This window comes from Channa argus, chromosome 4, assembly GCF_033026475.1.
Source record: "Channa argus isolate prfri chromosome 4, Channa argus male v1.0, whole genome shotgun sequence".
NCBI classification, from domain to species: domain Eukaryota; kingdom Metazoa; phylum Chordata; class Actinopteri; order Anabantiformes; family Channidae; genus Channa; species Channa argus.
Genome location: NC_090200.1, coordinates 9,567,553 through 9,589,980, shown reverse-complemented (window position 1 = coordinate 9,589,980; position 22,428 = coordinate 9,567,553). Strand labels below are relative to the sequence as shown.

At 39.3% G+C, this 22,428-nt stretch overlaps 2 protein-coding genes across 5 annotated transcripts in view; both read left to right on the top strand.

Moving 5' to 3' along the window:
• The first annotated feature begins 2,888 nt into the window (after positions 1-2,888).
• LOC137125641 (transcriptional enhancer factor TEF-3-like) overlaps positions 2,889-22,428 on the top strand; it is a 43,720-nt gene continuing 24,180 nt past the window's right edge. For all 3 annotated transcript variants that reach the window (XM_067501429.1, XM_067501428.1, XM_067501430.1), the window contains exon 1: positions 2,889-3,024. In XM_067501429.1, coding sequence (XP_067357530.1) covers positions 3,018-3,024 — 7 coding nt within the window. In that variant the 5' untranslated portion in view covers positions 2,889-3,017. The remainder of the gene's footprint in view (positions 3,025-22,428) is intronic.
• LOC137125642 (histone-lysine N-methyltransferase set-1-like) lies at positions 13,949-20,825 on the top strand. 2 transcript variants are annotated; one of them, XM_067501432.1, is made up of 7 exons: positions 13,949-14,404; positions 16,365-16,480; positions 16,901-17,057; positions 17,322-17,514; positions 17,678-17,773; positions 18,783-18,884; positions 19,972-20,825. In XM_067501432.1, the coding sequence occupies exons 2-7, from the start codon at positions 16,372-16,374 to the stop codon at positions 20,143-20,145; spliced, it is 831 nt and encodes a 276-aa protein (XP_067357533.1). In that variant the 5' UTR covers positions 13,949-14,404; positions 16,365-16,371; the 3' UTR covers positions 20,146-20,825. The 2 variants fall into 2 exon arrangements, with proteins under 2 accessions (XP_067357533.1, XP_067357532.1); XM_067501431.1 differs by having other exon boundaries at positions 13,949-15,066; positions 19,972-20,785.

Sequence of the window (22,428 nt, the reverse complement as noted above, 5' to 3'; positions counted from 1 at the left end):
GCAGTGTCAATCTTGAGTTAAGCGTTGTATTTAAATATACAAAAAATTTTCAGGATTTTAGTAAAGCCAGAGCTTCAGTGTCAGGTAGCTGGTGTGCAACAGTTTGAGTGTTTTATGTGTGTGATTAAATCCAGAACGGTAGTTTCAAAGTAGTTTAGCTCTGTCTTCATTAAAGCTAAAGTATCATTATTGCAGGAGCAACACCCTCTTTTTGACAATTTTAAATGTTTCTTTGGCTAATAAAACAAAAGCAGCATGGCAAATACCAATTAAAAAAGATTTTGTTTAGATATGGTAAAGATTTTTACAGACTGTATGTCCCACTTTCTGAACAGCCGTGTTGCCAGACTGTTAAAGCAATGAGTTACTATAGTCTTTACAGCCTTGCAGGAGAGCAGCCGTTAACTAGTTTATTATAATCAATGTCACACTTGCTTTGGTGTGGTGTCAGTTCAGGTTTTCTTTTATACTCACTTAGAGCTCAGTAATTAAACTGTACAGTATGGTGGCCTGTCCGACTCTTTAAAAGAAAAACGTCAGTTGTGTGTTTCTGTTTCTCAATGTTTATGGAAGACAATCCCAAGTGCAGGACTAAGAATGAACCTTTAGTTTAGTGCCGCAAATAGCACTTTGGATTATTGACCAGTTACTTTTTGAATCGATAAAATTGTTAAAAATGTCCGTCTCAAAAAAGTCAAAGATGATATCTACTGGTTGTTTATTTTTCAACTGACAGTTGGAACCCGAAAGGTGTAGTTATCTCATTAGAAATACTATCGAATGTTTTTCGATATCAACATATAACATCTACAAATAATCATCTTCAGCCTGGCAGGGTATAGTAAAGAAACAACTTCTAATTTTTTTACTTTAAAAAGGCTAACAGTTATTTTCATAATCAGATGATCGGGTTATTATCAGTTTGATAACTCTATAGATGATCAATCTTTAACATGTCAGAAAATAGTGAATAGTTTTCACAACAAAAAAGATATTCAGCTTATGATATATGAAAAGGAAAGCAACTCCTCTTATATTGAGAGATCTATGTCTGTTTGCTTGAGAAATAATGAAAAAAAAACTTAAAAGTAGTTGTAGTAGGTAATCAATAATTAGAAGTTTTTTTCTTTAATCAACAAAAGGCTGAACTGACTGCTGTTTCACACAGCGCTGGCAGCCTATCCATATCTATCATGCCAACAATATATCAACAATATGTCTGCTCTCTCAAGTGTTTCTGTCTATTAGCGTGTTGTGCACTTTTGTGAGACAGAGGAGAGAGAGATGAGGAGAATGGCCGACTGGCTGGCCGGACGCTGTACAGGAAACATTGTGGAACATCTGGGGGCTCAGAGGAAGAACGAGGGAGGTGGTCTAGAGAGTCTTACTCACTCCTCATAGCTCACAGGCTCATTCATTAGATAACTCAAACGCCTTTTCAACTGTAGCCTTACAGTTTAGGCCACTGCACTGCCACCACACATAACACACGCATTCATGGTCGGGATTACAAGTGACGTAATGTTCGCTGCTTTTCCTTTGGTTGCCCTAAATGGACATTGAGGTCTCTCTTGTGGTGGCAGGAAAAGCGTTAGGGACAAACACAAAGGTCTGTTTGTACTGACTCATAAGTTTGTGAGTTGTTTCTTCACCATGTCTTGCCATCCGTGCCCATTTCCATTTTTCTCTGCACGTCCGCCAAAAGGAAGAGGTGGAGCAGATGTCCCCCTATAAGCACGGTGTGCACATCCTAATCAAATTGTTGTGTATAGAAAACAGGATACGGATAGTAGTTAGTAGTTACTTTTCAAGTCAAACAACCCCATGGTATCATATATGCCTTTGCATCCTATTGCTGTTTGTCCAAACATTTCTGTCTTAACCAACGGAATGTCAAGTTAATGCGTTTCGTTGGTCAGCTGGTTATCGTAACACTGCTCCCACCTAAAACAATGCAACAAACACACTGATAAGCATCTTAGCTGAGGATCTATAAGTTCAGTAATAACACAGTCTGTTACTGTATAAGGCTGAGTAAGAAATGGGGAACCTGAAAAGCCCCCTGGCTTCAATATCCTGGTATAATCCTCCGTGGCATGTGTGTCTGAGGACGGTGATCCCACTTTAATGTGTTGACTTTAGGCCCCTCCTGTACCCCTCTCCCCCTCTACACTGGGTGCCACTTTGTTCTTCATTTTCATGCTGACAGTAAACTGATAAATGATCTAAAGTGCCTCTTCCATGTCGGCTTTAGAGCTGCAGCAGTGTGGATGCTGCTGAAGCTTTCACTTTACATATCACTTTTAGATAAAGACCTTCCTATGTTGATTCTGATTTTGGTGGGGGGTTTTTTGTTACATGGTCTACACATTTTGGACCCCTTGAGCCACTGAGGCACTGTCAAACACAGTAATCCATCTAAAAACCCATTTTCTGACTTCCTGAATAGTGAAAGGTCCCTGAACTTTTTGTCTAAAGCAACACACATATTCACATTTAGATATTCATATATTCCATCTGTGGATAAAAATATAATTAGGTTGTCTATGAAACTGTCCTTGAAATTGTCCAGCTTCTTTATAATATCCTAAATTCTTTGGCAGAAATCTGTGAAATCTTTCCCCTACATAATTCTGCATTCTAAGCAACATCTGTCTATGGCACCATAAAAATGTTAAAATCCTTTTTTGTTTGTTTTTCCCAGGTCTGACTTGCTGTATTCAGAGACCTCATCCTCACACTTGTGAATTTCATACAGGCAGGCTCCTTCTCATCCCCCCGACCCTACAAGCCCTGCTCTGTGGTCCTTCTTTCTTTGTCCCACCACGTCTGCGGAGTGGGTGCCGGCTCCCTCCCCCAGGGGTGGGAGTGAGGAGCTAGGGGACGGACTTGACAAACCCCTGGAGAATGATGCGGAGGGCGTGTGGAGCCCCGATATCGAGCAGAGCTTCCAAGAAGCCCTGGCTATATACCCTCCCTGTGGCCGCAGGAAGATCATCCTCTCCGATGAGGGCAAGATGTACGGTACGCTCAACTCTTATCGTCATTTTCGTGAAATGGTGAATATGAGGTTTGGAGATCAGCTCACAATCAGACAGAGTGAAACATAGTTTCAAACATTAAATTCAAGCACGTGAACAAGTGAATTTCAAATTCATTTGAAACCATAAATGATTCATTAATATTCTGTATCATACCAAATTAACAATAGTTAATCCAAACATAATTACAGAACAGCAGATATACAAAAAATATAGAACAGAAACTGACCTGCATATTTGGACATTGCTTTGAAGACAGTTCAGCCATGCGGTGCCTTTGCAGCTTGTGTCCAAATGTTTACAACCCACCTATTTTAAAATGGCAAAAAGAATAAGAGAAAAATGTTTTTTTCATCAACATAATATTTAGTGCACACTCAGCACATCAGCTAGTTTAAGTATCTTGCATCAGTGCTTGTTTATGAGAAATGAATTATTATTGCACCCCATACATTGAAATGGCATGTAAGGGGGATGCAAACTTACCCTAACCCTAGTATATTAAAAGTAATATTAATGCGCAGTTAGCTAATACGAGTGTTCTTTTATGATCAGAAGTTACATAAATGGTCAAGAAGTGTATAAAAGAAGCTATAGTAAAATACTAAATATATTGATCCATAGCTTTGCACCGTTAATAAATGTAATTAAAATTTAACTTGAAATTTTGATGAAGGAACATTTGTACCAGCTGAATTTGCATTAAATATTATGTTGATGAAAAAATGTTTTTTTATTAATTTTGATCCAATACTGACTTTACCAAAAGTCCCATTACTTTATTACACATATTCAACCACTCAACTCTTAATATTCCTCCTGGGAAATGTACTTCAAATCCATCTGACAGTAGCCTATTACATTAAGTAAGCTGGAGAAAAAATAAAATAGCATATTAGTAATGACCCAATTCAATTAAAATCTAATTAATTAATATACTTAAAAAAACAATGCAACGCAATATTTCTCAATATAGTCAAGAACTTTTTAATAGGTTTATCAATAAAATTCTACGGGCCGTAGAAGTTACATAGTGTGAACCTCTCCTCACACAAATACAATGTCAAATGTCTGCCAGAACAGCCCACATCTGCAGTGTTACAGGGCAAACTTCCAACATGAACTGTATAACAGTCGCAAGGGAAAAAAAAGGGCAATTGCATTTTCCTGGTTGTCGTCTGGTTGGTCATGAAATGTGATCTGATCTTCACTACAGCCTCAAATAACATCAAACACACTGTCTTCATGTCTTTATTGAACATATGCATTAAACATACAGAGTGATGATGGCAAAAGCAATGGCACCTGATGGCATTCAACATCAACCGGAGTCAAATGTTAGCAATCCTGGAGTTAAATCAATGAAACAAGAACAAGAAGAAGGTGTGGTTTAGAATTTCTGTGACTTACAAAAAACACTTGTTGGAATAGCTACAAGCAAAACAGAAACACTTTATCGTAGATGTCCTTTTTGCAAGACATGGCTCACATGAGCTGATGCTGCTGGTGAATGACACAGACACTGTTTGGGTTTTATCAGCTTAGAAATACTGTGTTTTTCATATTTGTGACTTACGTACAGATTGGATGACATTGAATGACCAGTTTATGCAGAAAACCAGGAAAGTGCAAACATTACTTTTACTTGTGACTGTATATGGTCAGACAATTTGTTTCACACACACTCTCCCCCTCAAACACTCCCCTGTTCACCGCCACTCCTCGCGTTCATGTTACACATGATTCCTGTTTCCTGCACACCTGTCAGCTCCACTTGGTGCCGTAACATACAGTATGATGACACGATGTGTCAGAAGCAGGCGCGCATATTCTCCTTGTGCAGATGTCTTCGCCCTCCATTAGAAACTCTAACATTTAAGAGAACACTAAAACAAAAAACCAAAGCAGCAGCTCTGTCCTTCATGATCGAATCTGTAGAAAACACGTTCAAATATGTATATATGTATATTTACACTCTAATCACTATTCACATTATACAATAAAAATGAATTTTGTATTACAGACCTTTGGACTGTTGTACCTCTGGCTGTGATTGTGGAGAGCACTTTACAGTTTTCCTGTTACCAGGAATACCAGGAATAGCTACAAATCGCTCAACACAAACAGGTTGAGAGGAGCAGGGATGAATCTCACTTCCTAACCATAAATAGGTTTTTCCACACAAAGGCCTACTTCAGGGCTGGAACATGCTTCCTGCGGGTGATTATGCACCATCTGCAGCAACCAAGGTGTTTATACCCGGACAAGCCCTGCTCTCATCTGCTTTTATGCTTTCCGACACTGCAGTGGTCACTGTGAACCAGTCCTTAGCAGTGCACAGGAGGCTTTTGTAGAAGAAGAACGCAGGCGAGACTTTCTTCTTTGTCACAGAGTCACGGTCTCTGTATGTAAACACTCTGCAGCATGTGTTCTGAGGTCTACTTGCTTACATGTATTTATTGTTTTAATCTTTAAAAGCGGGTTGGTGACCTTATTGTCAGTGCATGAAATAGGAAGTGGTTGGGTTGGGGCTTCCTCTGACCAGTAAGCCATCAAAAAGAAAGCTTGACCCAATCATTTCCTTTTCTGCCTCCTTCCAATATTTGTTGACAATAAGAGAAATATCATATCGGCGTACAGGCAAGTAGAACTTAGCACACAACGTTTGGACACCGAAACTGTAAAGCTGTGACACGGCGCTGTATTGTTGTACCTTGCCTGCTTTCTTCTTCTGCTTCAGCTTGATTGTGTGCTGAGGTAGACTGGTCCTCACCTCCCGCCACAGTGCTGGAGAGAAACAGCGGAGAAAAGAAAGTGTGATTGTTGCGTACAAACTGCACTCATCTGCAGAAAAATACATGTGCAGGCCACAGAATGAAGCCCAGTTAAGTCTATTTGGCTACAGACTCCTTGATTTCTTGGTGTATCTTCCTTAGATATGTTTATTATATTGGGTTCAATAATAGCACAAGGTAACGGCCCAATAAAATATCTGTACCACAGGTCTTTCCTGAGCAAACATTTGTGTAATGTCTTTTGCAAACAGGTGTTGGGAAGGTGAGACATCTTGCTGAAAGATGTGTGGAGAAAGATGGCTTAGTGGTGTGTCCTCCTGCCTGGTCATTTGAGAGTGGACCTGATCGGTGGAAAACAGCATGAATGGTGGTGGCGGTGCTATCAGGCAGCGTCTGTCCTGTCATCACCCTGTTTTGTCACTGTGCCAGACAGCTCCTTTAACTGTTAACTCTGCCTAGCCTAGCTTAGCCACATATTGAGGTCATGGTCATCCTCTGATCAACCCTTAAACCCTTATAAAGCCTGTAATAATAGTTGGAGGTGGGCAAAGGCGAGAGGAGCAGGTGGCTCATTCTGTGTCATGGCAATGGAGGCTGCATGGGCAAAGGTGGTAGTAGTGGGGGATTGGACAGGGACAGAGGTGCCCCAACCTCCCTGTGGGGGTCAGGGGCAGGTGATGCGTGCTAGCCAGCGCACTGGCCCGCTAGGAATGGCATGTGTGCTCGGGAGCCCGGGAGTTCAAGGCAGCTTGGCTGTAACTCTAAACCAGAATAGACGTTTACCCTTTGAGCGCCTGGAGGGTAGGAGGAGGGCTGGACAAATAAACACCAAGGTGGGCACTGGTGTCTTGCATGGCCTTGGGGCAGTACAGCACACCTGTCCCCAGCGTGTGTAAATATGTGTGTTTCCGATTGCGAAGGATAGAGATTGTGTCTTTGTGCTCCCTATACTATTTCTATGTTTTACCTCCCTCGCATCTCTTTGTCCGAGACTCTCTACCTCTCTTTGTCCTTTATGATTAACCTCTTCTCCCCTGTCAGCGAGTTCACCTGTCTCTCAGTTCACTTCCAGCTGCTCCCTGAAGTCAACTTGACAGCTGTTCTGCAAATTCAAATTTATGACTGGAGAAATAAGGCAAGACTGAGCCTGAGCATGTCCCGCTTTGCCCCCATTGCCCCTTAACAGACCAACCAGAACTCCCCTTAGCTATGTAGCTACATAGTTCTCTCCTTATCAAAATTACAATTGCATCTCTCAAGTCATTTAGGCAACTACAGTCATTGCAAGGCCACTTTAATGGTCTTTAGTGTTGTTAATGTTGTTAAAGTGCTGATGGGTGGTCTTTAGGTAGCCAAACCAAAAATCAGCTGATAATATCGTTAAAGAGATACATGAAATGGTTAACTGATGACTTTGGAGTTACAGAAATGTTATTTAGTCTCCTTACCAGCTAAATATGGACACATAGACAAAACAAACTCCCACAGAAAGAATTGTGTGCCTGTTGGCTAAGAGCGACATACTCTGAATATTAGGTTGAATTCCACTCTTTGGAATGAATGCCATTCTCTGCTAAACAATATGATAATGACTCTCAGAGCAGCAAAACAGAAGGAATGTGTTTGGATCACCTTCTCCATTGTAAATTCCTAAATTGAATGGAATGTTTTTACCCCATATTTCACATATATTCATCCCATTTCTTTCCCATAATGCTGTGCATAGCGCTGGCCCTCATACCCATTACTCAACAGGTCTATTAGCTCGCTTATTAGGGATGGTGTCACAGATATTATGGCGGTTATGTGCTTTAGTGGTAATTCGACATGCATCTGCCAAGGAAAACATCTCCTGCCTTGTGTGGCTCTCAGCGAGAGACATGCCCTGTGGTCTGGACGAAGGCCTCATGCTGCCATAATGAAAAAACAGTCCCAAACTTGTAGTGCTCTCAATAGAACAATGCCACATTGGCAATGTGATTATCCTCCCCGTTTATTTGCTGCCACATAACTGCCGTTTTAATTTATGTTCCACTTTTGCAACCGTAATTGTTTTATTTCATGATGTCTTTTGAATCATGTTTATTTAGCAGCATTAAATCTTGATTCCATCATGTTTTATGCAGCTGTTTGGTTTAGTCACACTAGATTTCCTAACATCTGTGTCAATGAGAGGGGCCCTTTTCTCACATTTTGATGGGTCTTGCTTCATGTGAACAAAAAGTTTGCTTGTGTTAGTGAATTGGATAAAGTCAACAGAACTTCCCCTCAGTAGCGGCATGTTTTTCTGTCAGTTCAGAACAAAGAATACCCACACAATGAATCATGCTCCCACTGAGCTTTGCTTGTGCAACATGTCAGCCCATTGTTGGTTTTTGTCCGGCCATGCAAATATGTTTTCATCAAGTGATCCTCATCCCATCATCATAATGATCAGCGGAAAGCAAGAGAGAGTCCTCACCCAGGTCCAAACTTTAGCAGTAAAGTGAGACACCCACAGATGACCCTGACCAGTTAAACCTTAAAGCAGACTTTCTGGCCTGTATTTTCAAGTGGTTTCCTTTTTGGAAGTATGTCTTTGCAGGAAGAAATGCACTTCTGTGTTATGCAAGGTTAACCAATGCTGGGCAGTATGGTTAAAAATAATAGAGAAAAGGATCATTTGATTTTATCAACAAATGACTTATTGTGGCGCCAGGCTCATGAAAAAAATATTCAAGTATGTAGTCTCCAATGTAGTCTGTCAATTGACACAGAATTTTCAATATAAAGGTTTGAAGGCCAGAGGGGCAGCAAGTGGCAACTGTAGAGTTTGAAGGTGCAGAACTAGTTTGTCTCATTTGTTCGGTTAAAGGTTCACAATTATGTAACATGATACTATTAGATTTAAAATTAAAATCAGAACTCACAGTTTTTACTACAAAGCTAAAACGACTACAGGAATGTGAACACTGAACCGCTCTGGTTGGTTTTCTGGATTCACACTGGTCAAGTTTACCGTTTTTTTATTGTTATCTTACACTTTGTATATATACTGTATCTCTATGTGGAGTTTATGTGCACACAAAGGAATATCAGTAAAGAATGTTAATTGTATTTCCTTTTTCTGTTTTATGTAGATTTTGTATTTTTTCTGTTGTCATCTAAAAGCTTAACCAGGGACAGGGGCAGCAAATTAGTTATTTCTATATGCCCCATATACACAACAACGTTTGATTGTATTGTCACTGAAAAAATAAATACATAGAAATAGGTGAATAAAAGTACCTGTAACAGTGCAATGTTTAATAATGGTAATGCAACTGTCGACTTTGACTGCACTGATGTTCCGTCTTTGGGGAAGTATTCCTGGGGTCACATGAGCAGGAGGATGAATATGAACCCAGGCCCTCAGGGTCTGATGGCTTTGATGGTCTGAAAGGCTTTTGAGAACCCCCCCCCACTGATGATGGAATCTGCTCCCTGCTTCTTTTGTTTTCTCTGACAATGTAAACCATAAAACACAGTGAGCGGACATGTAACAGAGATGTCACTTTATCTAGACGTTTTAGATCGGCCAGGTTAAAGAAGGATGGATCCGAACATGTGATTTACATATATCGAGTCACGGGCAACACTACCTCGACATAAATCTTTGTGACTGCAAAAACACACATGGCAGGCTGCGTTAGTATAACATCTGTTAAACCTACTTCACTGCTAGAAATACTATACTTTGTCAGACAGCAGTGCAACTGGTTACAACGCTGACATGTGCAGCACTTTCGAATATGAGAGTTACCCAGAGAGGAAGCAGTATTTTTGTACCATGAATGACACCTGTGACAGATCACCAGAGACCACCCTCATAGAAAATGTTAATAAGGGAGCAGAAAAGTGAGATTGAACACTTTTACCTACTCATAATTTTCCTATAAATATCTCAGTAGTTTCCTAGAAAGAACTGTCTTATTTTATCATTGTAGATGAAACACAAACTTTTGAGACTTTTACTAAGCAGTGTTTACTTTAAGCAGGTGTAGATTTCTATCTTATTTTCTGTGAAAACTAGGGAATTATTTATTTATGATTTCTTTACCATGGAAAGCTCGATTCAGCTTAGAGTCTACGTTACCTGTTACGTGCTTACCTGTTCTCTGACCTGCTCTACACTGAATAGGCTTTGAACATATTGTCTACATTACCCCCTCTTAGTTCCAAATCATTAGGGCAAAAGTGCGTCAAAAGTGCAAAATGCCTTTGAAACAGAAGTCATACAGAGATGAACCAAACAAACTTTGCTATAAGCAGAAAAACTACCGTCTTAATGCTGAACCAGCAGGGCTGTTCACTTGGCTCCAGCTCTGTCTTAATGTAGACTTGTCGCTGGTATTGAGACTTTATAGAGGTCTTTTTCAGAGTTTGACCCTGCATCCAGGGTCTATCAGAGGGGAAATAACACCCAGCCAAGACATTCCTGCAGCCTAAAAGTGACCTTTGTTTTCCTGAGCAGACACCTTGGGGCATGAGTACTGCAGAGGGGGAACGTAGGGCTGCGGGATGTATCTTCAGCCCGACATGCTGTACAGCATATGCACATACTGGGTAGAATAAAAATTTATTGATCATATTAATCTAAATATGAGAAATATTCCACATATTGTTTAAACAGTGAAACAAATATTGTCATCAGAGCCTTAAACAAGGAACTGAAGTTGGTGCCATCCCTTTAATTAGAGCTTTTAATTTTTAATTTTTTGTGAATAGCTGCTCGTTCGGCTTTACTGAGACAGTTTTTTGCACTTATTGTGTGATGTTGAAGCAGATGCAGGGACGGTAGATATCAGTCAGTACAGAGGAATTTCGGGAATGCGTTGGGCCGAGGGAGAAAGAGAGACGCATGCTGAGAAAGAGAGAGATCACACCAGGCCAAGATAGGGCATGACCGCAGCACGGCTCCACTGGCAGATTTACGATTGACCAGGCCCAGGGCTTGACTTTAGAGGAGTCACTCTTGGCCTCCTTCACTGACCCTTTCCACCTCTCCATGACCTCTATGTGGGAGGAGGACAGGGGAAGACAAACTTGTGAAATGGTGTAAGACCCTTTCACATCATCTCAGCTCGAGGATTGAAAACTTAAGTTATGTTTTGACATTTTTGAAAAAAAAGATGCAAAGGCCTGTTATGTTTCTGTCTGACTAATCGTTTTCTGATTTTTTTAGTGTGACACATTTCCATTTGATTATGGGAGTCTCAGTTGCCATCTGGGACAACTTTGTAGAAAGTTTGATTCTGCGTTACCATATCATGCTTTGTTCTAACTTCTGTATAACCGTTTGGCCTCATTGTATTGTCATTTTGTATGACACTATTAAAATGACTTATTCTGAATCTTGTAAAATATGGGAAAGTCCAATTTTCTGTAATTATGGTTGTGACTTAAGAGGCCCTTTTTTTTTTAGCAAAGTCACACGGGTGGCTGTAGCTCAGTTGGTAAGGCAGTCCATGGACCACAGGGCCAGTGGTTCGACTCCTAGTCCCTCCTGGCTACGTGTCGAAGTGTCTTTGCGCAACACACAGAATTACAAGCTGCTCCTGCTGGTGCATGGCAGCCAGTGTCATCAGTGTGTGAGTGTGCGTGTAGAAAAAGAGCTATATGTTGTTGCTAGCAGTGTGGAAACAATAAATATTAAGTAATAGTAAATTTATCACTTCTACACAGAGACTAGAAACAAAAACTGATTAAGCCTGATAAATCTCTATAAAGCCACAAATGATAATGTTAAAGTTGTGAAATCCAGAAGTAACCTCCGGACCCTCAACACCCAACTATAATTCTTATGCAGTCAGTTACTTTTCATCCCCTTAAGAAATTTTTCCATGATCATATTTTTCCAAGACAAGTCTGCGACTTGAGGCAGTGTGATAAACAACATCAAACTGTGGACCAGTGATTGTAATGTTCCGACTGACTTTCCTGCAGCCTTGACAAACATAACTTCTCTGTCTGTGCTCCCCCCACTGGATATCATGATCTCATCGCTGTGTGACTGAGTCCCCTCTCTGATCTCATGGGTGTGTTGGAGGATATTTTTGATGGGCCCTTCCTCAAGCACTCAGACTAGGAGTGGCAGGGCATCTGATATGACAGCATGAAGTCTCTCTGACAGCCCATTAATGAGGCCGTTTATTGTTTGTTTAACACATATCTGGCTGATTTTGAATGGATATGCCATCATATTGATAAACCAGTTTATCCTTTGTTCTGTTGTTGGTGGAATATCTTTAATATCATTATTTTCTGTGTGGTAATATAAAAAACAACAAAGAAAGGTATAGTTTTGTATGCATATGGGTTAGCATCTCTACAGACACCTGTTAAAAGTCTAATTTCCAGTGTTTTTACTTGTCCAAATGTTGATCAGCCTGTGAAGCACCATCTTAAGTTTAACAACAACTTGAGCCCAGAGTCTTGCAAAGCCATAATATCATTTAAAAAGTGGCTGGCTACCAAAATGAAAATATGGTCCATGTTTCTGAATCCAGGCAAAACTTCAATCATCCGTGGAGACACGCTTACACATCTGTGTCTCTGCCGCTTTGAAAATCCCTATTGTGCGTCTTACTGTACACTGAGTGAAGCTTCCAGAAGATAAATTGCTGGGGACTGGAAGAACTTGGAGCTGTAATGTGACGAACTCGATACAGACAACTTAACGTTCATTTGAGGTCAAGTGCTGTCAGGAGTTTACAAAGCTCTCTGTTCATCGTTTTAAGAGTTTGATTGCGAGAATACTTTCTTAATCCCTGGGGAATTAAAGAAATATGCATTTAGCGGCTCAAACAATCGGCTGGCAAGTGCACCTCCAGATAAACACTAAACGGTTGAGAAGTTTTGGCACTGAAAGGAAAATAAGATTGAGGAGGAATAAATGCCACAACTTGGGTGGTTTGGTGTGTGTGTGTGTGTGTCTTTGTGTGTGTGTGTATGTGTGTGTGTGAGAGAGAGAGAAAGAGCGAGAAAAAGAGTTTATGTCTACACATTGGTGTGCAACTATGTGTATAAACTAGAGTATACAACACTTGAAAGAAGGGTTGTGTGTGTGTGTGTGTGTGTGTGTGTCTGTCTGTCTGTCTGTGAGGGAGTGTGAGCACTAATATTGACCAGTTTGGCCTATTCTGATTCATTCACTGATTCACAGATAATATCACTCTGTTGTGTAATGTCAATATTTCTAACCCTTTACTACGAATACCAAATTTTGAGCGTCTATTTTTCATCAATCTTTATAAATTAAACATTATTTAAGCAGGATCCGTTTTGCTTGAATATCTGTAACAAATTCAAAACCACTTGAGCTCATTATATGTTACTACTTTCCAAAACTTTGGCTGCTAGTCATGAAGCCCACTTGAACAATGTGATGCCATCATTCTGATCATTAATAGAAATACTGTACTCCTCAAAGTATTTGTTGGGACTGTAGATCGCAGCACCGTCACAGACAGGGCACTGAAAAATAAAACTGTATAGCATAATTGACAGTAATGAATATTATAATTTTTTATTAAATTGAGTGTGAATATCCATTAGGGATTTTTAGTCTTATCTTCAGTTGTGTAGTTGTGCAAACCTAGTTTATCTCTGGAGTGATAGTTTAGCTTGGAATAAAGTTGTTTAATCAGATAACTTTGTTTATACAAGATTCAACATCCACTTGTGTTTCTTGCCTTGTCTGACTTTATGGAAATGCACATCTGAGCAAGCTGCTGGGACTGGGGCAGTCAGTTTATATGAGCACCAGGGAGAAGCAGCGCTTTGCATTCTGCGTAAAATCTGATCGCTTTTATTGACTGACAACATTTCTTGTGGGGCTTCAGCTGGGTTTCAGTTTTCCCCTTTTCACTGTTTGGAGTCATCTGATTGGCCTGGTTGTACAATGCCGTGAGGTCTGACCCATGCATCACTATGTGAGGGAAAATCTCAAGGGTTTGTACCAGGTTATGTGTCGGGACTGATCTGTGTGTTAATTCACAAGGAGATGTGGTGCCAAGGGAAAAAGAACTGTGTTTAAGAGGTCTTAAGAGGAAAAGTCTAACCAACAATTGTATGACTTTGAGTGAGTGTGTGTGTGTGTGTGTGTGTGTGCACTTGCAATTCTTACTTGGTGAGGCCCAGTGGCAAGGAGCCCACCAACAGCGTGGGGCCCAAAGCCTTTGTGGGGCCCAAAATGCTGGGCCCCACAAAGATTTCATTCAAAAAGCAGCTCAGGAGCCTCCCCTAATGTTGCTCTTGCTTTTTTTTCATTTGGCCCACAAGGTCAGAAATTTTGGAAAAGTGTGTGTGAAGTGTGTGTAAAATTTATCCTCAGTACTGCCAACTAGTGCTAGGGGCTTGGTATTGCAAAAGATACACACTTTCGGAAGTGTGTAACATTTCAACCAATCAGAGTACAGCCCTGATGATAAGAAGACATTTGATTGGCTACTTCACCGTCACCGTCACCAATTTGGGATACACGCCCATTTCCTCAAACCACAGAATATTGTGCCATTTACCAGTATGAAAACTTCATGAAGGGAGCAGGTAGGTTTCTTTTCTGATTTTTTTTTTACAGTTTTTAACTTTTTTATCCTCTGCATAGTTGCAAGCAGGGTACAAAGTGAAGTTGTAATATAAATTTATAGTTGCTAAAGTTAGCTACAGCATGTTGGCTGGTAATGTTAGCAACACCATACTACCTTCTAATGTTAGCTATGTTATAGCTTACAGCTTGTAAAGTGATCTATAGCTCGGTAGCTACTGCTGTAATGTTATAGATACGTATCTAGCACATTTTCTCTGAAGGTTAAAATACAATTGATTTTATAAGATAAGATATTCATTTGGATCGTAGCTAGATGAGATTAGTTGCCTTTAAGGCACGTACGTCACACATGTTGTACATCTACATGTCACTAAAATCTTACTTTTAAACTTTCAAAATACATAAAATTACATGTATGACAAATATTGATCCATAAGGAAATAAAAGAATCAATCAATTTGCTTCAAATCATGGGAAGAGGCTTTTTTGTTAAAGGATCAGGTTTAGTTAGAAATACATTGAAAAGAAATACATGCTGAAAAGACCCACACTGTTGCGGGCTTTGAATGCACCATGACTGCAGCTCGGTGAAGACCGCATGCTTCTTGTGGACTAAACAGGACAAAATCACTACGGCAGTAATACAAGACAATAAAGAAATGTAAGTCAACTTATACCTCAAATACTATCAATGCTAACAAAGAGCTGGTAATGAGCGTTTTTAACTCGTTTGTAAAGTGCCATCTCATGCAAGATGCTAGCGTTAGCATTAGCGCTAGCATTAGCGCTAGCATTAGCGCTAGCATTAGCTAAGTAAATGATAACACTGATAAAATTGTTCGGTGTTTCTTCAGGACAATATTCACTTGGACTTTAAGGGGTGGGAACTGTACTAATGTAAATGGGGGTGGGAGCAAATTTTCCCCTTTTTGAAGTACAAGTGCCTAATATTTATTATGGTAATGTGTAAAAATTAGTAGGATTCAGATTTTGGCCTTGCTCAAGGGGATCATTGAGAAGTAGAGGGGAAGGTGATGGTTTTTAGCTGACTTTTTTCACTTCTTTTTATTCATTATCCACAAATAACCTCATAAGTTTAGCCTGCTGTGTAAAAAAGAAAACTCATGACAAAAAAATATATTTTTACCTTGGTCAACAAATTAAATTTTACCTATTAGAAAATAAATATGACAGCTTTGATAAAGATGGATGTTATGTAATATTTAGAATGCCATTTATATAATGTGTGAATCTGGCATGTCACTTGTGCAAAGGGTAGGTAAATAATAAATATTAGATTCTGTTTGTTTATACTGTCTCCATGTCAGAAATAAGTTATAAATGGCCTAATCAATACATTTTAATAATGATTTATGTGTATAAATGCATACAGTTCTCTCTTCTTGGAGATGAATCCTCCTACCATTAAGCTCCAAGATTTTCATAATATCTTGTAGAAAGCACTAAAGTCCTCCATATATAAAGATGATCCTGTAATGATAACAGTAAAATTAACGCTGGAACATAACCTTTACTTAATTTACATTAAATCCAATTTTTTTGCTGTATTTCATTTATGAAAATAGTTTTATGTTAAATGCTGAAATCCCTGCTTTAATGAAGTAATATGTTTCGCTAGGTGTCCTGAATAAACCTTTTGTAGATCATCTTTGGAACATTGGATTGTTGGGTTCTCTTCTCTAAGCATCACAGTAGTTTTTTCCTATCTCAAGGAATATGGTTAGGAAAGGACAGGTTAGCAAAGAAGGAGAGGGAGTAATTTGTTTGACTATTGTTTGTTTGAATATACCTCGTGTTTTATATTTATGGTCTGCTATTTTGAATATTCCTGGGTTTCTGTTGAGCAATCTACATAGACCATATACCATGAAATATTAAAATACTCAGGTGATTAGTTAATAAGATAACCTGTGTTATGACTTAAAAACTGTTTCACAGAGCCATAATGAGTAAACGGAACTCAAGACTACAGCCTGCTGAGGATGCAAAGTCTTACATTCAATCTTCAAGGGACAAGCCTGGGTTTATAGAAAGATATATTGACACTAACAAAGGTAAGGGATAGCAGGTCTTTTACTTCTTTTCCTTTCGGCTGCTCCCTTTCAGGGGTTGCCACAGCGAATCATGTGCCTCCATCTAACTCTATCCTCTGCATCCTCTTCACTCACACCAACTAACTTCATGTCCTCCCTCAGGGATAGCAGGTCTTTTACTATTACTATTAATTTCATACATATATTAAAGCAAATATTTATGCTACATATTAGAAACAGATATATATTGGCATTTCCAGAGAAGCCATTGTGCTGATACTCAATAGGTCTAGCTGTTGGTTGTAAAGGAAGTAGGCTATACTCTTTCTTGTTATTGTTGCACCACATTTAAGTGACAAGAGGTGGGTCATGCTGTATGTTAAAGGTTAAGACAGCTCATTGTTTCTGTTAATCAAATGTATATCTAAAATAACCTTATAGGAAGAGGAGTGTTCGCTAGCCAGCCCGTCGACCCAGGTGCTTTTGTCTTGGAGTACAGGGGTCAACTTATATCAGTGGAAGAATGCCAGTCAAGACACTACACAGAGATAGAGAGTACATTTCTGTTTGAATTTGAGTGGCAAAATCATCACTGGTGGTAAGATTATAACAAAACATCTTTTGAAGAAATGTAGAAAGTCTTTAAGAGCTGAAAGTTTCGAATAGTTGATGAATTACAAAAAGAAGGAGAAATCTTATTCAAGCTATCACTTCTAAGTATTGATATTTTAAACTAGACTGAGCCAGTCTAGAAGTTTCTGTTATCACACATTATTTATGGTTCTTAAATATGTTTGCACTGTGAAGCCTGATTTTTGTAAAATAACTAACATTTGAATGTTTTACCTTTTATACCTTTTAGTATTGATGCATCCAAGGAAGATGGCTCTCTTGGAAGATTAGTAAATGACAATGGCAAATCTCCAAACTGCATCATGAAAAAAATCATAGTAGATGGCAAGCCACATTTGTGCCTCTTTGCAGTTAGGAAAATAGAGATAGGAGAGGAAATTGATTACAACTATGGTGATTCAAAATGGCCATGGCGTAAAAAGGTGAGTTGGTTAAATAGGGCATACTAACTTGCGTGTGAAGTTGTACTGACTAATGTAACAACTTTTATATTTTTCCATTGTTTTGTAAATTTATGTGTGTATCCATGTTCTTTTAAGATTAAGTGATATCCCTAAAAGTTATTATTTTTCATCTGATTTCTAGGTGAAAAACAAGAAGGCCCCTGCTGTGGTAATTGGGACTTCCCCTATACACCATCCTTCCCATAAAGATTCAAAAACAGATGATGCCAGTTCAAAGGTAAAGTAGTAATACAATGATGCAAAAAATACCTGACAGCTGAGCTATCATAGACAAAATCTTCCTAGTCTTTCCCTCATGGGGCCCTCCTGCATCCAGTTAACCTAAGTGACTCATATGCTCATTCGCTTGTGTTTCTAGTCTTCCACTTATGGGGCCCTCAAGTAGTCAGTTAATCTTACACACTCAGAATTTTAAAGTTTCTCCCCTTATGGGGTCCTCCCGTATGGATCTAACTTATAGTTATTTTACATCATTGCCTTAATACCTGCCAAGGTCAAACCTCAAGTTATTATAGTCATAATGCTACAACTCTTTAGGGGCTTCATGTTTTCAGAAGGTATTTTGAATGTTATCCATTGCATCCACTTCTATGCTGTTGTCAGTCATGCAGAAAGGCCATAGCATGTGGTTATTTCTTTATGCTAAATGCTATTTTAGAAATAGCTGACATCTGAGCTATCTTAGACAACTTGTGAATCTGTAAATAACCAATGTCTGGCAGTTCTTGATGTAAACCTGACAAATCTTCCTAGTCTTTCCCTCATGGGGCCCTCCTGCATCCAGTTAACCTAAGTGACTCATATGCTCATTCGCTTGTGTTTCTAGTCTTCCACTTATGGGGCCCTCAAGTAATCTGTGAATCTCACACACTCAGAATTTAATAGTTTCTCCCCTTATGGGGTCCTCCCGTATGGATCTAACTTATAGTTATTTTACATCATTGCCTTAATACCTGCCAAGGTCAAACCTCAAGTTATTATAGTCATAATGCTACACCTCTTTAGGGGCTTCATGTTTTCGGAAGGTATTTTGAATGTTATCCATTGCATCCACTTCTATGCTGTTGTCAGTCATGCAGAAAGGCCATAGCATGTAGTTATTTCTTTATGCTAAATGCTGTTTTAGAAATAGCTGACAGCTAAACAATCTTAGACAACTTGTGAATCTGTAAATAACCAATGTCTGGCAGTTCTTGATGTGCTTTTGATTTTGGTCTGAATACCAGGTGGAAAACAAGCAGACTCCTACTTTGGCAGTTGAGACCGATATATCCCCTATAGATCATCCTACGTGTGAGGATTCAAACAAAGATGATCCCAGCACACAGGTAATAAAGCAATGCACACACTTAGTCACATACTTTCTTTGTTCACCTGTACTTTGTGTAATTCTCATATGAAGATAGGGACTTGTTCACTGCTCTTCCAAAAAAGCTTTTTGATGGATAAGAGTAAACCTGACAAATCTTCCTAGTCTTTCCCTCATGGGGCCCTCCTGCATCCAGTTAACCTAAGTGACTCATATGCTCATTCGCTTGTGTTTCTAGTCTTCCACTTATGGGGCCCTCAAGTAGTCAGTTAATCTTACACACTCAGAATTTTAAAGTTTCTCCCCTTATGGGGTCCTCCCGTATGGATCTAACTTATAGTTATTTTACATCATTGCCTTAATACCTGCCAAGGTCAAACCTCAAGTTATTATAGTTATAATGCTACAACTCTTTAGGGGCTTCATGTTTTCAGAAGGTATTTTGAATGTTATCCATTGCATCCACTTCTATGCTGTTGTCAGTCATGCAGAAAGGCCATAGCATGTGGTTATTTCTTTATGCTAAATGCTATTTTAGAAATAGCTGACATCTGAGCTATCTTAGACAACTTGTGAATCTGTAAATAACCAATGTCTGGCAGTTCTTGATGTAAACCTGACAAATCTTCCTAGTCTTTCCCTCATGGGGCCCTCCTGCATCCAGTTAACCTAAGTGACTCATAGGCTCATTCGCTTGTGTTTCTAGTCTTCCACTTATGGGGCCCTCAAGTAATCTGTGAATCTCACACACTCAGAATTTAATAGTTTCTCCCCTTATGGGGTCCTCCCGTATGGATCTAACTTATAGTTATTTTACATCATTGCCTTAATACCTGCCAAGGTCAAACCTCAAGTTATTATAGTCATAATGCTACACCTCTTTAGGGGCTTCATGTTTTCAGAAGGTATTTTGAATGTTATCCATTGCATCCACTTCTATGCTGTTGTCAGTCATGCAGAAAGGCCATAGCATGTGGTTATTTCTTTATGCTAAATGCTGTTTTAGAAATAGCTGACAGCTAAACAATCTTAGACAACTTGTGAATCTGTAAATAACCAATGTCTGGCAGTTCTTGATGTGCTTTTGATTTTGGTCTGAATACCAGGTGGAAAACAAGCAGACTCCTACTTTGGCAGTTGAGACCGATATATCCCCTATAGATCATCCTACGTGTGAGGATTCAAACAAAGATGATCCCAGCACACAGGTAATAAAGCAATGCACACACTTAGTCACATACTTTCTTTGTTCACCTGTACTTTGTGTAATTCTCATATGAAGATAGGGACTTGTTCACTGCTCTTCCAAAAAAGCTTTTTGATGGATAAGAGTAAACCTGACAAATCTTCCTAGTCTTTCCCTCATGGGGCCCTCCTGCATCCAGTTAACCTAAGTGACTCATATGCTCATTCGCTTGTGTTTCTAGTCTTCCACTTATGGGGCCCTCAAGTAGTCAGTTAATCTTACACACTCAGAATTTTAAAGTTTCTCCCCTTATGGGGTCCTCCCGTATGGATCTAACTTATAGTTATTTTACATCATTGCCTTAATACCTGCCAAGGTCAAACCTCAAGTTATTATAGTTATAATGCTACAACTCTTTAGGGGCTTCATGTTTTCAGAAGGTATTTTGAATGTTATCCATTGCATCCACTTCTATGCTGTTGTCAGTCATGCAGAAAGGCCATAGCATGTGGTTATTTCTTTATGCTAAATGCTATTTTAGAAATAGCTGACATCTGAGCTATCTTAGACAACTTGTGAATCTGTAAATAACCAATGTCTGGCAGTTCTTGATGTAAACCTGACAAATCTTCCTAGTCTTTCCCTCATGGGGCCCTCCTGCATCCAGTTAACCTAAGTGACTCATAGGCTCATTCGCTTGTGTTTCTAGTCTTCCACTTATGGGGCCCTCAAGTAATCTGTGAATCTCACACACTCAGAATTTAATAGTTTCTCCCCTTATGGGGTCCTCCCGTATGGATCTAACTTATAGTTATTTTACATCATTGCCTTAATACCTGCCAAGGTCAAACCTCAAGTTATTATAGTCATAATGCTACACCTCTTTAGGGGCTTCATGTTTTCGGAAGGTATTTTGAATGTTATCCATTGCATCCACTTCTATGCTGTTGTCAGTCATGCAGAAGGGCCATAGCATGTGGTTATTTCTTTATGCTAAATGCTGTTTTAGAAATAGCTGACAGCTAAACAATCTTAGACAACTTGTGAATCTGTAAATAACCAATGTCTGGCAGTTCTTGATGTGCTTTTGATTTTGGTCTGAATACCAGGTGGAAAACAAGCAGACTCCTACTTTGGCAGTTGAGACCGATACATCCCCTATAGATCATCCTACGTGTGAGGATTCAAACAAAGATGATCCCAGCACACAGGTAATAAAGCAATGCACACACTTAGTCACATACTTTCTTTGTTCACCTGTACTTTGTGTAATTCTCATATGAAGATAGGGACTTGTTCACTGCTCTTCCAAAAAAGCTTTTTGATGGATAAGAGTAAACCTGACAAATCTTCCTAGTCTTTCCCTCATGGGGCCCTCCTGCATCCAGTTAACCTAAGTGACTCATATGCTCATTCGCTTGTGTTTCTAGTCTTCCACTTATGGGGCCCTCAAGTAGTCAGTTAATCTTACACACTCAGAATTTTAAAGTTTCTCCCCTTATGGGGTCCTCCCGTATGGATCTAACTTATAGTTATTTTACATCATTGCCTTAATACCTGCCAAGGTCAAACCTCAAGTTATTATAGTTATAATGCTACAACTCTTTAGGGGCTTCATGTTTTCAGAAGGTATTTTGAATGTTATCCATTGCATCCACTTCTATGCTGTTGTCAGTCATGCAGAAAGGCCATAGCATGTGGTTATTTCTTTATGCTAAATGCTATTTTAGAAATAGCTGACATCTGAGCTATCTTAGACAACTTGTGAATCTGTAAATAACCAATGTCTGGCAGTTCTTGATGTAAACCTGACAAATCTTCCTAGTCTTTCCCTCATGGGGCCCTCCTGCATCCAGTTAACCTAAGTGACTCATATGCTCATTCGCTTGTGTTTCTAGTCTTCCACTTATGGGGCCCTCAAGTAATCTGTGAATCTCACACACTCAGAATTTAATAGTTTCTCCCCTTATGGGGTCCTCCCGTATGGATCTAACTTATAGTTATTTTACATCATTGCCTTAATACCTGCCAAGGTCAAACCTCAAGTTATTATAGTCATAATGCTACACCTCTTTAGGGGCTTCATGTTTTCAGAAGGTATTTTGAATGTTATCCATTGCATCCACTTCTATGCTGTTGTCAGTCATGCAGAAAGGCCATAGCATGTGGTTATTTCTTTATGCTAAATGCTGTTTTAGAAATAGCTGACAGCTAATCAATCTTAGACAACTTGTGAATCTGTAAATAACCAATGTCTGGCAGTTCTTGATGTGCTTTTGATTTTGGTCTGAATACCAGGTGGAAAACAAGCAGACTCCTACTTTGGCAGTTGAGACCGATATATCCCCTATAGATCATCCTACGTGTGAGGATTCAA

Coding starts and splice junctions, on each gene's coding strand:
- LOC137125642 (XM_067501431.1), top strand. CDS start 14,972: ATGCACCATGACTGCAGCTCGGTGAAGACCGCATGCTTCTTGTGGACT. Junction 16,481..16,900: donor ATATATTGACACTAACAAAG/GTAAGGGATAGC, acceptor ATAACCTTATAG/GAAGAGGAGTGTTCGCTAGC. Junction 17,774..18,782: donor CAGATGATGCCAGTTCAAAG/GTAAAGTAGTAA, acceptor TCTGAATACCAG/GTGGAAAACAAGCAGACTCC.